At 44.2% G+C, this 12263-nt stretch overlaps 1 protein-coding gene across 1 annotated transcript in view; it reads left to right on the top strand.

Moving 5' to 3' along the window:
• The first annotated feature begins 7519 nt into the window (after window positions 1-7519).
• The window catches only part of CNNM1 (cyclin and CBS domain divalent metal cation transport mediator 1), a 68595-nt gene continuing 63851 nt past the window's right edge, over window positions 7520-12263 (top strand). The window contains exons 1-2 of the mRNA XM_044660214.1: window positions 7520-7589; window positions 7918-9723. Coding sequence (XP_044516149.1) covers window positions 7520-7589; window positions 7918-9723 — 1876 coding nt within the window. The remainder of the gene's footprint in view (window positions 7590-7917; window positions 9724-12263) is intronic.

Raw genomic sequence — 12263 nt, forward strand, 5'->3', positions numbered from 1 at the left:
AAGGACATACCCTCGTTTTCCAGCTTTTTGCCACCACAAAAAGCACCACTATAAATATTTTCATGCAAGTCTGTTTATCTATGATCTCTTTGAGGTACAAACCCAACAATGGTATGGCTGGATCAAAGGGCAGGAATTCTTTTATAGCCCTTTGAGCATAGTTCCAAATTGCCAGCCAGAATGGTTGGATCAGTTCACAACTCCACCAGCAATGCATTAATGTCCCAATTTTGCCACATCCCCTCCAACATTCATTACTCTCCCCTTCTTTCATTTTAGCCAGTCTGCTAGGTGTGAGGTGATACCTCAGAGTTGTTTTGATTTGCATTTCTCTAATCACTAGAGATTTAGAACATTTTCTCATGTGCTTATTGATACTTTTGATTTCTTTACCTGAAAATTGCCTATTCATGTCTCTTGCCCATTTATCAATTGGAGAATGGCTTGATTTTTTTATACAATTGATTTAACTCCTTGTATATTTGAGTAATTAGACCCCTGTCAGAGTTTTTTGTTATAAAAATTTTTTCCCAATTTGTTGTTTCTCTTCTGATTTTATTTGCATTGTTTTTGTTTGTACAAAAGCTTTTTAGTTTAATATAATCAAAACCATTTATTTTACATTTTGTAATTTTCTCTAACTCTTGCTTGGTTTTATATCTTTCCTTTCCCAGAGATCTGACAAGTATACTATTCTATGTTCACTTAACTTATTTAGTTTCCCTCTTTATATTCAAGTCATTCACCCATTCTGAATTTATCTTGGTGTAGGGTGTGAGATGTTGATCTAGACCTAATCTCTCCCATATTGTTTTCCAAATTTCCCAGCAGTTTTTGTCAAATAGTGGATTTTTGTCCCCAAAGTTGGGCTCTTTGGGTTTATCATACACTGTCTTGCTGATGTCACTTACCCCAAGTCTATTCCACTGATCCTCCCTTCTGTCTCTTAGCCAGTACCATATTGTTTTGATGACTGCTGCTTTATAGTATAGCTTAATATCTGGTACTGCTAGGCCCGATTCCTTCACATTTTTTTCATTATTTCCCTTGATATTCTTGATCTTTTGTTATTCCAAATCAACTTTGTTATAGTTTTTCCTAATTCAGTAAAAAAGTTTTTTGGTAGTTTGATAGGTATGGTGCTAAATAGGTAAATTAATTTGGGTAGAATGGTCATTTTTATTATGTTAGCTTGTCTTACCCATGAGCAATCAATGTTTTTCCAATTGTTTAGATCCAGTTTTATTTGTTTGGAAAGTGTTTTGTAGTTGTTTTCGTGTAATTGCTGTGTTTGTTTTGGTAGATAGATTCCCAAGTATTTTATATTGTCTAGGGTGATTTTAAATGGTGTTTCTCTTTCTACCTCTTGCTGCTGTGATGTGTTGGAAATATACAGAAATGCTGATGATTGAAACAAGATACTGCTTACACTAGAGGAAAATTCATGAAGGGAATAAAATGAAGGATGGGATGTCTCATTCTGCATTCAGACTCTGTTCACTTTTTTAAAACTTTTTAAAAAATTATATCATTAAAGCTATTAACTTTTTAAACCCTTACCTTCCACCTTAGAATCAATACCATGTATTGGTTTCAAGGCAGAAGAGCAGTAAGGACTAGGCAATGGGGGTTAAGTGACTTGCCCAGGGTCACACATCTAGGAAGTGTCTGAGACCAGATTTGAGCCTAGGCCTGGCTTTCAATCCACTCAGCTACCCAGCTGCTCCCCATTAATTTTTTTAATTAATTCATCCTCAGACTCTATAAATATCCAAGCAGTAAAGCAGCTTCATGACACCTCCATCCCCCAAAATGAAAGAAAAATTAAACAAAAAATAACTCATTTTGCATGATGAAGGGGAGGGGGAATTAGATACAGAGTCTTGGGTTCAGGCAGAGCCAGAACAAACAAAAAAGTAGGAGGGGCTTTGCCCCTGTTGCTGACATTTGGAATCTGGTATGGGCTTCTTCCCCCAGCTAGCTTCAGACTATTCCTTTAGCCAGTCCTGGGCTGCCATCTCTCAGGGTTCCATGGCCATCACACCCTTCTCCTAGGTCCTGCCTTCTTACTAGGACAGACTTCTGATATCCACCACCATGAGGAAGTGATGGACTTCGCAATGGAGTAAGTAATGATAATGAAGATTCTCTCTCCCCATCCCTTCAGCAGTAAATTCCTCTTTCAAACTTATTATACATCTCTGCCTTGAATTTCTGCTGTATCCTCTGTTCCAACCTCTAATGTCAACAAATTCAGCTTGATTCTAGAGCTTTCTAGATTCTGGCTTTGGGAATCCCACCTCTGAAACTTCCTTCCTGTGTCACTTTGGTCAACTCCTCAGTTTTCTCATCTGTAAAATGGCTTAATGACTTGGAGAATTGGGCTATAGGGCTTTAGAGTCCCTGGATCTAGGATCTATTCCTCTAACTAGCTTTTTCTTGAACACCATTATGTCTTTGAATTCTCTCCAAATCTGTTCCTTCTCTTACACTTATGGAATAAGCTCTTTCAGAACCTCCTATGACCACTATCATTCAACAGTCTCCTCCTCTTCCTTAAAGTTCATTCCATTCTGTCTAGATCTTTGCTATTTTCTCTTGACCTCCAGGTTATCATCCTTCTTCTCAAGTTCCTGGCTCATGGTTTTCTTATTTACTTGGACCCCATCTCCTTTGAACATCCAGGAACCAGTTTTACCAACTTCCTTTCCATCCATTTCCTGAGCCTTTACAGTTTCCATCACCACTATTTCTAATCTACCTCTTCTCTCCCCATCAACTAACTTTGCCCCAGGTGCCAAAAGTCTATTTTCCAGTTCTGGATTCGAGTCTTGGCTCCTATACTTACTATGTCTGTGACCTTGGGGAAGTCATTTAATCTAAGCTTTCATTTCCTTATATTTAACATGGGAATAATAATCCCTGGGCTATAAGGCCTCACAGGCTACTGGGATAATCAATTGAGATAATGGATGGAAAGCAACTCTTTCTAATTGCCCTGTCAGCCATGCAGGTGCTGGAGTGGAGAGAAGACCTTTAAAAACCACGAACAAAATACCTTTTCCATTTCCTTCCCTATTTATGACCTAAATAAGAACTATCCTTTTCTACCTCTGATTCCCTTCCTTGTTTTGCTTTTATTTTGTTGAACCACATCAACCAATGCTTTTAATTGTTCGGGTTACTTTTCTCCAAATTCCCTCCTGTTTATCGGTGCTTTTTCTGGTGATGAGGTGTCCAAAATGGAACCCAGTCCTCCAGGTGCTGTCTCCCTAGGACTCCACAGAAAGGGCAGTCATCTCCACGCTTTGTGACATGGGGCTGGTCTGCTGCAGTCATAATTTTCTTGCAAGATTCTGCTGCAGACATGTATCTAATTTGCTGCTTAGCAGCACCCAGAGGGCCTTTTTCACCATTACTCTTTTCCAGGTGTTGCCCTCCCAATGAAAATTTGCCTTAATGATTATTTTCCCCTAGATGCTTCTATGTATATTTTTCCCCAAGTTCAGTATCATTTTCTTTCCCATATTTCTAAACTTTTTTTTAAAAAATCCTTTACTTTGGTTTTATTGGCACTTATAGTACAGCCTAATTGAGTGTCATCTGCAAATTTAATTAACACATTTGAGACAGGATGTTGGAGAAAGGGGTTACTAAGGGACCTTCTTGCTATTCCTTTATGACTAGGTACCGGCATCTAAAGGGATTGCTGAACCCCTTTCACAGATGTAATACACAGGTGGTCTTTTCATTTGTTTAAAAAATTAAAACTATATTCGGTTTCCTGAACAAATCTTCTTGCGAAATCTGTCTGAATCCAGCTCCTAAAACAAGGAATCCTCATCCCTAACCTATGACTCTATTAAATTGTCTGCTTCCCCCCAGGATTATCCTCCTGGAGACTGGACGATCATGGGCCCTGGCTCTCAGGACAATTGACTTTGAGATTTTCCATAATATTCCTACTAAATGTTTCAATTCCTTGCATTCCTCCTAACAGCATCTCCTATTGGCTAGAGGCTAACCTCCCATCTCTAGGCTTTTCTTTACTCTGTTCTAAACTGGCACCCTGCAAAGGATTATTTGTATGCTCAAGGAATTGATGGGCTACTGGCCAGATTGGACGTGGCCTTCGATCTACCTAATCCCTCCTACTCCCCATTTCCTCTATTTAGAAGTACCCAAGGGTCTCTCTCTTTGGGCAAAAGATAAACATCTCTGCAACACCCACTCCCTAACTCAGGCAGTGGGTCCTAGGAAAAAGGACTAGATTTGTTGTTGAAAGACCCAAGTCTAAATACCATCTGTGGCAATTATCATTAGCTTCTTGGCTGTGAGAAATCAATCAATAAACATTTAATAATGTGCTAAATACTGGAAAATCACTAACATCTTTAAGCCTCAATTTCCTCACCTATAAAAATGGGTATGATAGGGTTTTGCAACTTCTTACTTCAAAGATCACTTTACCACTGTGTAAATATAAATAATTATTACTTTCATTCAATATAGTGTTGGCTAATGGATGATGAATTTTTTGGCCATATTGACACATAGCACTTTAAAAAACACCATTGCCTTATCTTAGAATCCATACTAAATATTGTTTCCAAGGCAGAAGAGTGGTAAAGGCTAGACAATGGTGGTTAAATAACTGCCCAGGGTTACATAGTCAGGAAATATCTGAGGTCACATTTGAACCCAGGACCTCCTGGAGTCTTCAGGTCTAGCTCTCCATCTGAGAGCCGCCTGGCTGCCCCTTCATTGCACTTTATAGAGGTTGTAGACTGCCTCTGCTTAGATGCAGAGAATGCCAACACCAGTGATATTGTAAGTTCTTGAAATATTTTACTGTATTATTATTATAAGCATAAGATTCCCAACTAAATCACTCTCTTACAAAAGCAAATAATATGGAAACAGTTTTTTTAAACCCTTACCTTCCGTCTTGGAGTCAATACTGTGTATTGGCTCCAAGGCAGAAGAGTGGTAATGGTAGGCAATAGGGGTCAAGTGACTTGCCCAGGGTCACACAGCTGGGAAGTGTCTGAGGCCAGATTTGAACCTAGGACCTCCCGTCTCTAGGCCTGGCTCTCAATCCTCTGAGCTACCCAGCTGCCCCCCGAAACAGGTTTTGAATGATAACGCATGCATAACCCAGTAGAATTGCTTGTCAGCTCTAGGAACGAGGAGAGAAGAGGGGAGGGAAACAACATGAATCATGTAACCTTGGAAAACTTATATATAAATTTGTCACTGGAATAAAATAAAGGGAAAAAAAAGATTCCCAATCTAAATTTCCATGCTGAAGTGGATTCTTTGGTTAACATATAAAGTCAGCAAGATCTGAGTTCACATTCTTCTGGCAGTAGGATCCTCTGTGAGCTACTTAACCTGGCTGCCTCAATTTCTTCATCTGTAAAATGAGGATAATAATAGAATAAAATGAAATAATATTTATAAGGTACTTTACAAACCTTAACGTGCTAGCTAGCATTGTCTTCCCTAGGCTTCTTGGTAACACAAGCAGTTGACTTATGGTAATAAGTCCTACCCCTCTTGCCACTCCCTCCAAAAAAAAAGTGGGAAATTAGGAGAGCAATAGATATGCTTTAAATGTCTTGCTGATTTTCAGGTCCAGTCCATCACTTCCAGGAGTCTGCCCTTTGATGACCTACATAATAGGGTTCAGCCTTTTTATTTTCCCTTTCCAGCCCATCAGCTTCAGCTCTCCCTGATCTGGATTTAGCTACAAGATCTGCCTTGAACAAGGAGCTCTCGTTAGTGTTTGTAATAGAGTAAGGTTATAAATTCCTTGAGACTAATTGTCTTTGTGGCATCAGCCACCTAGTACATATCTGGCACATAATAGTTGCTCAATAAATATATTAAATAAAATTGAATGTGAAGCACAAAAGTAATAGAAAGAGAAAGATGTTACTTTCAACCAGGATAATATTCTCAGACATCTATCTGAACTTTTATTTTCACAACAGCACAGGAGCTGGATGGAGGCAGATATTCACTTCAGCTCCATTATAAATTCCCCAATTTATCTTTCATCACATATTACATACTGTCATAGTAAACCAGAAATGTATTGGACATCTATTTTTTTTAATAGCACACGACTCACTCTCTCCCCGTCCCTGGAGTGCTCTAGGTTACATCAGTACACTGGAAACTCAAGAACCTTCTAGGACTCCCTTATCGGATAAAGGAAAAGGAATTCAATCCCCCTTTATTATCAGGGAGCAGGTTTTCCCGTTTTTTTTTTCTCCATTGTTCACTTTTTTTAAAGTATAGGTTTTCTTTTAAAAGAAGATGCTGAGGGGGCAGCTGGGTAGCTCAGTGGATTGAGAGTCAGGCCTAGAGACAGGAGGTCCTAGGTTCAAATCCGGCCTCAGACACTTCCCAGCTGTGTGACCCTAGGCAAGTCACTTGACCCCCATTGCCTACCCTTACCAATCTTCCACCTATAAGTCAATACACAGAAGTTAAGGGTTTATAAAAAAAAACAAAAAACTCTAGATTAAAAGAAGATGCTGACTTGGGCAAGTTGACTTAAACCCAAACTGCCTCACCCTTTCTGCTCTTCACATTTAAAATTTTGAAAGAATTTGCCTTTCATAGCTTAGTCAAGGCCATGATGGAGGGTTGAGAAAGAGCCTTGAATGTCAGATGCTTTTTCTTTTGGAGATGGAGGATGAGAGATAAGAATGGGGTAAAGGAGAGAGAAGTTGGGTCATTGTACATGCCCCTACCCCAGCAACTCTTTTTCCTTTCAAATGGCAACACTGAGACACCAAAGGGCCCTTCTCAGATTTGATCTCCCTTCTCTGACCTATCCAAAACCTGCACAGAAAGTGTAGTTGAGGCCTGGCTCTCCTCTATTTTAAGGTTGTCAGCTTTGCTGCACTGATCAGACTATAGAATACTGTATATATTTTTGCAGATGGCTGATGTGTTCCTTGATTTTGATGCCCTGCTTTTCCCTCTTTTTATTTTGCAAGTAGAGGCTGAAGGAGGGATATATTCAGAAAGGGAACATCAGATCAAAAGATTTCAATAAATTGCTTTTAAAAATGTTTCTTTCCTACACCTTGAATCAGGGCCAGATACCAGAGTTCTGTCCCCTTACAAAGGCAAGAAGAAACAATTTTCACTACTGATGCTGAGTGGCAAAGAAAAGAAGGGAAAATGTTCAACAGACAAGACAGTTCTGTATCCCTTTTTGTTTATGTAAGGAAGCCAAATTAATTAATTTTTAAAATATTTTTCCACATCTACATGATTCATTTTCTTTCCCTCCCCTCTTTCCTCCCCCTCCCCGAGCTGACAAGCAATTCCAATGTTGTCACTTGATACATAGTTCCATATTATTCATTTTTGCAATAGAGCGATCTTTTAAAGTCAAAACCCTCAATCCCAAGGCCATATTCATTTAAATAACTTTAAACAACGTCCATGAAAAACTATTTGGAGGGTCTAAGCCCAACTACCAAAATCTGCACTCGAAATGCGAATTATTGTTCCCAGAATTTCCTTAAACTACAAGAAGCATGCAGCTAATGGGTGGATCTCAAGAGGCAAGATGCAAAACAATTTAACTTGCCCAGAGAAAGCTTTAGGCTCCACTTGGCTGAGCTGATGAGGGAAGTACCTAGGACGGATGAAGGACCAGTTCTCAGAGGGAATACACTGGTTGAAGCCCTTCCAGACTGAGGACTTCACCTGGTCTAGTTGTCCTCAGAGATGCCAGGAGTTGAACAAAGACCTCTGACATTTCAAACACACACACACACACACACACACACACACACACACACACACACACACACACACACACACTTTACACTAGCCTAGATATTCAACTACCTTTCGCTGTTGAGGTGCCCCCTCTCTTGGTCCACGAAGATGGGAGCCCACATACAGTGCAAGGACAATCCTTGAAGCTGTGCCAGGTGGCCACGGGCATCACCGGGGGGGGGGGGGGGGGGGTTAGGGAGGAGGCCACCACCGCCTCCTGCCAGGGAAGCGCACACGTGGTGACCCGTTTGGGGCCGGGTTCCCAGCTCCCGGCTCCTCCTCCCAGTCAGTGCTCCCCTCACTGCAGTATCACGTGCGCCCGGGCCGGGTGCAGGATGGCGGCTGCGGCGGCGGCAGCAGCAGCGGCGGTGGCTGGTGCCAGTCTCCGGTGCTGCTGCAGCCGGGGCGCCGTGCTTTTGCTCTTTTTCTCCCTGTCCCCTCAGCCCCCGGCCTCAGCCGCCTGGCTGCTGGGGCTGAGGCCGGAGGACACCGCAGGCGGCCGCGTCTCCCTGGAGGGGGGCACCCTGCGCGCTGCCGAGGGGACCAGTTTCCTCTTGCGGGTCTATTTTCAGCCGGGCGCAGCGACGAGCGCGGCGCTGCTCCCTGCCCCTACCCGCTCCTCGGGGGACAATGGCACCGGTGACTGGGCCCCGAGGCTGGTGTTTATCGAAGAGCCCCCCGGAAGCGGCGTCGTGGCCCCCAGCGCCCTCCCGAGCCGGCCCCCGGGGCCTCAACGGTGCCGCGAGCAGAGCGGCTGGGCATCGGACGTGGAGGTGCTGGGTCCGCTGCGGCCGGGCGGCGCGGCAGGCTCGGCTCTGGTTGAGGTGCGGGTGCGAGAGCTGCGCAAGGGGGAGGCGGAGCGAGCCAGCGTCGGAGGCCGCGGGAAGCTCTTTTCGTTGTGCGCCTGGGACGGGCGCGCTTGGCACCACCACGGCGCGGCGGGTGGCTTTCTGCTGAGAGTCAGGCCGAGGCTGTATGGCCCAGGCGGAGAACTGTTGCCCCCCGTCTGGCTGCGGGCTTTAGGTGCAGTCCTGCTGCTCTCCCTCTCGGCCCTCTTCAGCGGCCTGCGCCTGAGCCTGCTCTCGCTAGACCCGGTGGAGTTACGGGTGCTGAGGAACAGCGGCTCAGCCGCAGAGCAGGAGCAGGCGCGCCGTGTGCAGGCGGTGCGGGGCCGCGGGACACATCTGCTGTGCACCCTGCTGCTGGGGCAGGCCGGAGCCAATGCAGCCCTGGCAGGCTGGCTGTGCGCCTCGCTGCCCCCGGGCGTCGGGGATGGAGGAGAAGAAGACTGGGGCGGGGGAAGTCACTTTCCCTGGCTTCCCACGCTGCTATGCACAGGCGCCGTGTTTCTGGGCGCCGAGATCTGCCCGTACTCGGTGTGTTCCCGCCACGGGCTTGCCATCGCCTCTCACAGCGTCTGCCTGACCCGACTCTTAATGGCTGCTGCCTTCCCGGTGTGCTACCCGCTCGGCCGCTTGCTGGACTGGGCTCTGCGCCAGGAGATCAGTACCTTCTATACCCGAGAGAAGCTATTAGAGACGCTGCGGGCCGCAGACCCCTACAACGACCTGGTCAAGGAAGAGTTGAACATGATCCAGGGCGCCCTGGAGCTACGGACTAAGGTGGTGGAGGAAGTACTGACCCCTCTAGGGGACTGTTTCATGCTCCGCTCCGACGCGGTGCTCGATTTCTCCACCGTCTCCGAGATCCTGCGCAGCGGCTACACGCGCATCCCGGTGTATGAGGGCGACCAGAGGCACAACATCGTGGACATCCTGTTTGTTAAGGACTTGGCTTTTGTAGACCCTGACGACTGCACCCCGCTTCTCACCGTCACTCGCTTCTACAACCGACCCCTTCACTGCGTCTTCAATGACACGCGGCTGGATATGGTATTGGAGGAGTTTAAGAAGGGTGAGCAGCCCCCTCCCCCTCCCCACTCCCTGGTCTCTAATGTTGCCCCCGTGGGCCCAGAAGGCCATCTCTCCCAGGGCTACAGGGGTTCGCTGCCTCCCCCAAGTACATTCGCTCCAGTTTGTCCAACAGAGCACCTTCTTGTCCTTTTCAAACTTTTGCCCCCAAACAGCCTCTACTTTGTGTTCTCCTAATGGCGCTCCAAACTGAAAAGATTTATCTGGTTCCCCTTATTTAAGTTTGATATCTTCACTCATCTCTGCATATTCCCAGCACTTAACCTCACAGATTTAGGGTTGGCAGGAACCTTAGAGATCACAGACTCTAGCTCCTTCACTTTACTGGTAAGGAAACCGAGGCCCAGAGAGGTTGTGAGTTGCCCAAGGTCACACCAAGTAGCAGAGCTGGGATCTGAACCTAAATTCTCTCACTCCAAATCCCAAATTGCCTCTTATCTTCCCATCTTCCAAAGGCTTTCTCTCCTTTCTTGGGTTACATAAGGAATGCTTTTCACTCATCTTCCTCCCACACCTTGTTCTTATTGCCTGAGCTTAATAGTTTCCAGGATAAAGGTTTCTGTGTCTCTAATTGCCAAAGGCTGCTTCCCAGCTTCAGGAACACCAGGACCGGGCATTTCTGGATAGCCAGGAAAGAATTAGTTGCCTGGAACAACAGCAGGGTAACTATAGGAACATAACCATAAGAACAACAACAATAATAGCATTAACAATAACAGTTGATATTTATATAGTTCTTTAAAGTCAGCAAATCCATCTGCATACATTATCTTATTTGGACCTTACAACAACCCTGTGAGGTAAATAGAGTTGGCATTATTCCCATCTTGCAGATGGGAATTCAATCAATAAATGTGTCCCTACCATGTGCCAAGCACTATGTTAAGCCTTGGAGATACAGATGAGTACTTGTCCTCAAGGAGCTTACAATCTAATGGGAGAAAACAGCACACAAAAGTGAGCTGAGAAGTAAATGGGTGGGAAGGGGCATGGTGAAGTCCAGTCCAAAGAGGAGCTGTTGAGGAATGAAGAATTGCTGATGTGAGGAAACTGAGACATTTCTATCATTCTTTTCACAGCCCCCTATTACTTGTATCATCTCAGTCCTCAGGATGTGTTGGCTAGATAGGACAAGTAGTAATTTCTCCACAGGGCTGGGATTTTGGATCAGAGGATTTAGAGTTTAGACCGAAGATCGTCTAGTTCCTCAGGTCTCAAGATCCCCCTCACACTCCCCCAAAAAACACCGAGGCCCTCAAAAATGGGTTTGTAAAATTAAGGGGGTTGTATCTATTGATATTTATCATGTTAGAAATGAAAACATCTTAGCATTATTTTGATAACAGCTTTGACTTTAAAGACCCCCTACAAGGGTCTTGGGGATCCTCAGAGGTCCCCACACCATACATTGAGAATCATCATCTAGTCCAGTTTCTGAATTTTAAAGAAAAGGAACCTGAGGCCCAGAGAGTTGAAGTGTCTTGTATTAGATGACAGAGCTAGTAAGTGAGAGAGGCGGGACTTTGAACTCAGGGCTTCTGGCACGGAGTGTGGTGCCCTTCCTGCTATACCAAGCAAGAAAAAGGTGAAGTTGCTGGCCAGGGATGCTAATGGAGAGAACTGTAAAAATAATGAGCCTGATTTTTCACTATACCTGACTTTTTAGACTTAAAAGTTTACCAAGCACATATATAAGTTGTGTCTTCTGATCTTCCTAAGAACTCTGTGAAGCCGGTAGAGGTATTATTGTCTATATTTAACTAATGAAGAAATGGGCTCAGAAAATTAAGTGACTTGTCCATGGACACATAGTAGGAAATAGGAGTGGCATTGATATCCAAGACACACCAGCACATTGTCTCTATTATCTTTCCCTTTAAAATAGTCTCTTTATGAGCCAATATACTCTTTTTACACTGACTTATTACTTTGATAAGGACATTGATCATAGATAAGAATTAGAAGGAATCTTAGAGATCATTGAATCCCATGCCATTCTGTCATTGTTTGGTCATTTCAATCCTGTCTGACTCTTTATGACCTCATTTAAGTTTTCTTGGCAAAGATACTAGTGTGGTTTGCCATTTCCTTCTCCAACTCATTTTACAAATGAGGAAACTGAGGCAAACAAGGTTAAGTGGCTTTTTTAGGGTCAAATAGTAAGTGTCTGAGGTAGGATTTGAATAAATTTTTTTGACTCCAAGTCTAGCACCCTACACACTATTGCATACAGCCTTTCATTACTGGAACTCCTCTCTTGGACTTGTATTCAGAGAAAATTAATTGGCCATGGAGATAAAACAGTCTTATTACTTTCTAATCATGTACATCCCAGATTAATGAGTCACTTTTTTCATCAGATTTGACTTGTCTCTTGCCCATTTCTGAGAATCAGATTCATCTCCCAAAGGATGAAGATAAGTTTTGTGGAGGAGGAGGAGGAGGAGGAGGAGGAGGAGAAGAAGAAGAAGAAGAAGGAGAAGGAGAAGGAGAAGGAGGAGGAGGAGGAGGAGGAGGAGGAGG

This window comes from Gracilinanus agilis, chromosome 2, assembly GCF_016433145.1.
Source record: "Gracilinanus agilis isolate LMUSP501 chromosome 2, AgileGrace, whole genome shotgun sequence".
Taxonomy (NCBI): Eukaryota; Metazoa; Chordata; class Mammalia; order Didelphimorphia; family Didelphidae; genus Gracilinanus; species Gracilinanus agilis.